Raw genomic sequence first — 2,904 nt, forward strand, 5'->3', positions numbered from 1 at the left:
TCCCCTGAGCATTTTCCTGGCGCTGTCTTCCCCCCCCCCCCGGCCCCGAGCTGATGGGGCACAGTGAGAGTGGAGTGGAAGGAGGGTTTGTGCCCGGGTACCCTGGCGAAGGCAGGATCCCAGCGCAGGCTGCACTATGAGATGCAGCTGACGTGGGACTGGCCCTGGGGTCCCACCTTCCTTGAGGTGTCATCCCCTCCTGGGGTGCAGCGTGTGGCCGTGCCAGCCTGCGCATCGCCTCCCTGCTGGCACAGCGCCGGGGAAGAGTGAGCCGAGCCCGACTCCTCCACGTGCTCAGCCGCCCCTTTTGAGGCAAAAACCCCCCTGTAAAGGATGGGACAGTGGGGTCGTGGCTGTGCCCAAAGGCACCGCAGGCTGCACAAAGCATGTTGCTGGTGCTGCTCCCCGGGACACGTGGCAGGCAGCCGGGCACGGGGGTGGCTTTGCCCATCGCAGCTCTTCTCAGCTGCCTTCTCGCCCGGGCAGGACCCCCAGCGCAGCCGTCGGGGCTTCTCCGTTCCCTCCGCGCAGGAGCCGGCGCTGATGGCCATTGCTTCTCCCTCCTTGCTTCCCCTGCTGCCTGCCCTTTTCTTGCTCCCCCCTTGACAGCTCTCGTCTGCAGTGGGACCGAGTTGAAGGCGCTGAGCTGAGCAGGATTGAGCCCCCCGGGGTGCCTGCCTGCAGCGCTCAGGTGTGTGGGACGAGCAGCAGCCTCTGTCACGCAGCAGAGCCCGCAGCGTCTCCTTCTCTCTGTTTTCTCTCCCTTTGCCATCCGGGCAGACGCCAGCCCAGTGCCCTCGACCTCCAGCACCTACCACGCGGTGATCGGCGGGTGGTTGGCCGTCATTGTCTTCCTCCTGCTCAGTCTTCTCATCGTGCTGGGACACTACCTGATCAGACACAAAGGTACGGGGCAGGGGAGCTGTGCAGGGAGGGGCACGGAGCCGAGACCCCCTCGCCGCGTCGGCGCAGGGTGTGCTCCCCCTTCGGTGGGCATCTGGGAGCAGGGCTGCGTCCCCAAAGCGAGCGGGCAGCGTGGGGCCGGGGTGAAGGGAGGCAGCTCCCCGTTCTGCAGACCTGCCCCATGTGCGGAGAAACCCAGCGCAGCCAGCGGAGCCCTCCTGGCTTTGGGGGCTGCTGCCCGTGCCCCCGCTGGCACCGACCCCGGCATGGAGATGTCCCAGCGAGTCCTTGCAGCCAGGCAGCACCAGGTGGAGGCAGCTCCCACCCCATTTCTCCACCTCTCGTTCATGGCTTGGTACCCACCGTCCTGGGGGTGCCCATGCCACCGTCCCTGCCTGTGCCTGACCCCACCTCCTCCCTCGCCCTGCCCTGGCCATCCCTCGAGCCCTCCGCCTTCCTCTTCCTCCTTTCCTTCCACCATTTCCATCTCCCCATCCCTGGACTTTTCATCCGCCTGGCAGGTATGTGCATAAGACACGGGGAGACGGTCACATCCAGACATCGGCAAACCCCAGCAGAGGTGATGTGTGAGTAAGAGCCCCCCATCCCTGCCCTCCGAGCCCAGCGGAGCTGCCACCTCTGCCCCGCGCCGTGCCAGCTCTGGGGGCAGCCGGGAGCCGGAGCATCCTTGCAGATGGCAGTTCTGAAGAGAAACCCTCCAGTTTTCCAGGGGGAACAGGGACAGGGATGCAGGGAGGGGCAGATGGTGGGGAGGGCAGGAGACGTGCCTGGGGACGCAGGCGAGGGCTGCTGCCTGTCACGGGGAGGGCAGTTTCATCCTCAGGCTAGAGACGACTGTGAAAGCCTCGAGCAGCCCGGGTGAGGCTCGGTCCCCAGGCAGGGCTTGTCCCAGGGAAACTGGTGACTTTTCCGTTTCAGGCCAGACCCAAAGGACTTTCCTCTCGGCTCTGCTTTCCAGCCAACCGGGGCCCCTCCAGGCAGCTCAGCCTCCCCCTGCTTGCATGGGAGCAGGGTGCCGGCAGGGCCCCCCCGTGACGCTGAGCCCCTCTCCCCACCCAGGTCCCTACCTGACCCACGAGGCCAAGGGGTCGGACGACGCCCCCGATGCCGACACGGCCATCATCAATGCAGAGGGTGGCCAAGCCGGTGGCGACGACAAGAAAGAGTATTTCATCTAGAGGTGTCAGAGGGAGCGAGAAATGGAGCCAACAGACCCCGATGGAAATGGAAACCAGACCACAAACCCCACTCAACCCAACAGATTTTCTCTCACGCCCGGCACGGGCAGACGGACAGACAGAGGGACGGCAGGGCAGAGAGCGACCGGCCTGAGACGTGATGCTTCTTCTTGAACTTGTACAAAACGTTATTACTATGAACAGTGAAAGCCCGGGCCCCGTTTGCTTGCTTGCACCTCCATCCCTGCGACCGGCGCTCGTGCAAAACACAGACCAACCAGTGAGTGAGCGACTTTTCCTTCTTCCTTTGGACCTTTGCTTTGGTTTTGTGGCTGCTCTTTGCTTTGGGCCCTTGGTTGGGATGTTGGGCTGGGGTCGATGTTGCTCTTTCCTTTGTTTCTCCATTTTGGTTTCTTTGACATCCAAGGATAAAATCAGCTCCAGGCTCTGGGGCAGCTGGGCAGCCCCTCTGTCACGAACACTTGCTCCGTGCCTCCCACCGAGAGCCAGGACCCGCGTTCCCATTGCTCCCCCCAGCCTCGGCTGCTGCTGCACGATGGCCCCAGCCCCAGCTGGGACAGGGAGCGTGGGCAGCGGGACAGGAGCGGGATGCTGGCAGGCAGCGTCCCTGCCTCGGAGGTCTTGGCGGGGACCCCAGGCCCCCACCCTGATTTTATCCTTGGTGGTTCTTGTCAAACAGTGTCCATTCGGGAGGATAGCTGTCCTCGTGCGGTAGATGTGTGAAGGGGGGGTGAGCTTCCAGGGTGGGAACCGCTGAGGCCCCCAGACAGACTGGGAGCTG

The 2,904-nt window shown here is 64.1% G+C and overlaps 1 protein-coding gene across 1 annotated transcript in view; it reads left to right on the plus strand.

Moving 5' to 3' along the window:
* Nucleotides 1–2,102, plus strand: part of CADM3 (cell adhesion molecule 3) — a 12,709-nt gene extending 10,607 nt beyond the window's left edge. Inside the window, exons 10-12 of the mRNA XM_035895844.1 lie at nt 781–906; nt 1,425–1,490; nt 1,984–2,102. Of these exons, the coding sequence (XP_035751737.1) occupies nt 781–906; nt 1,425–1,490; nt 1,984–2,102 (311 nt within the window). The remainder of the gene's footprint in view (nt 1–780; nt 907–1,424; nt 1,491–1,983) is intronic.
* Nucleotides 2,103–2,904: the final 802 nt, after the last annotated feature.

Source organism: Egretta garzetta, unplaced genomic scaffold (genome assembly GCF_000687185.1).
Source record: "Egretta garzetta isolate BGI_Z169 unplaced genomic scaffold, ASM68718v1 scaffold456, whole genome shotgun sequence".
Classification (NCBI taxonomy): Eukaryota; Metazoa; Chordata; class Aves; order Pelecaniformes; family Ardeidae; genus Egretta; species Egretta garzetta.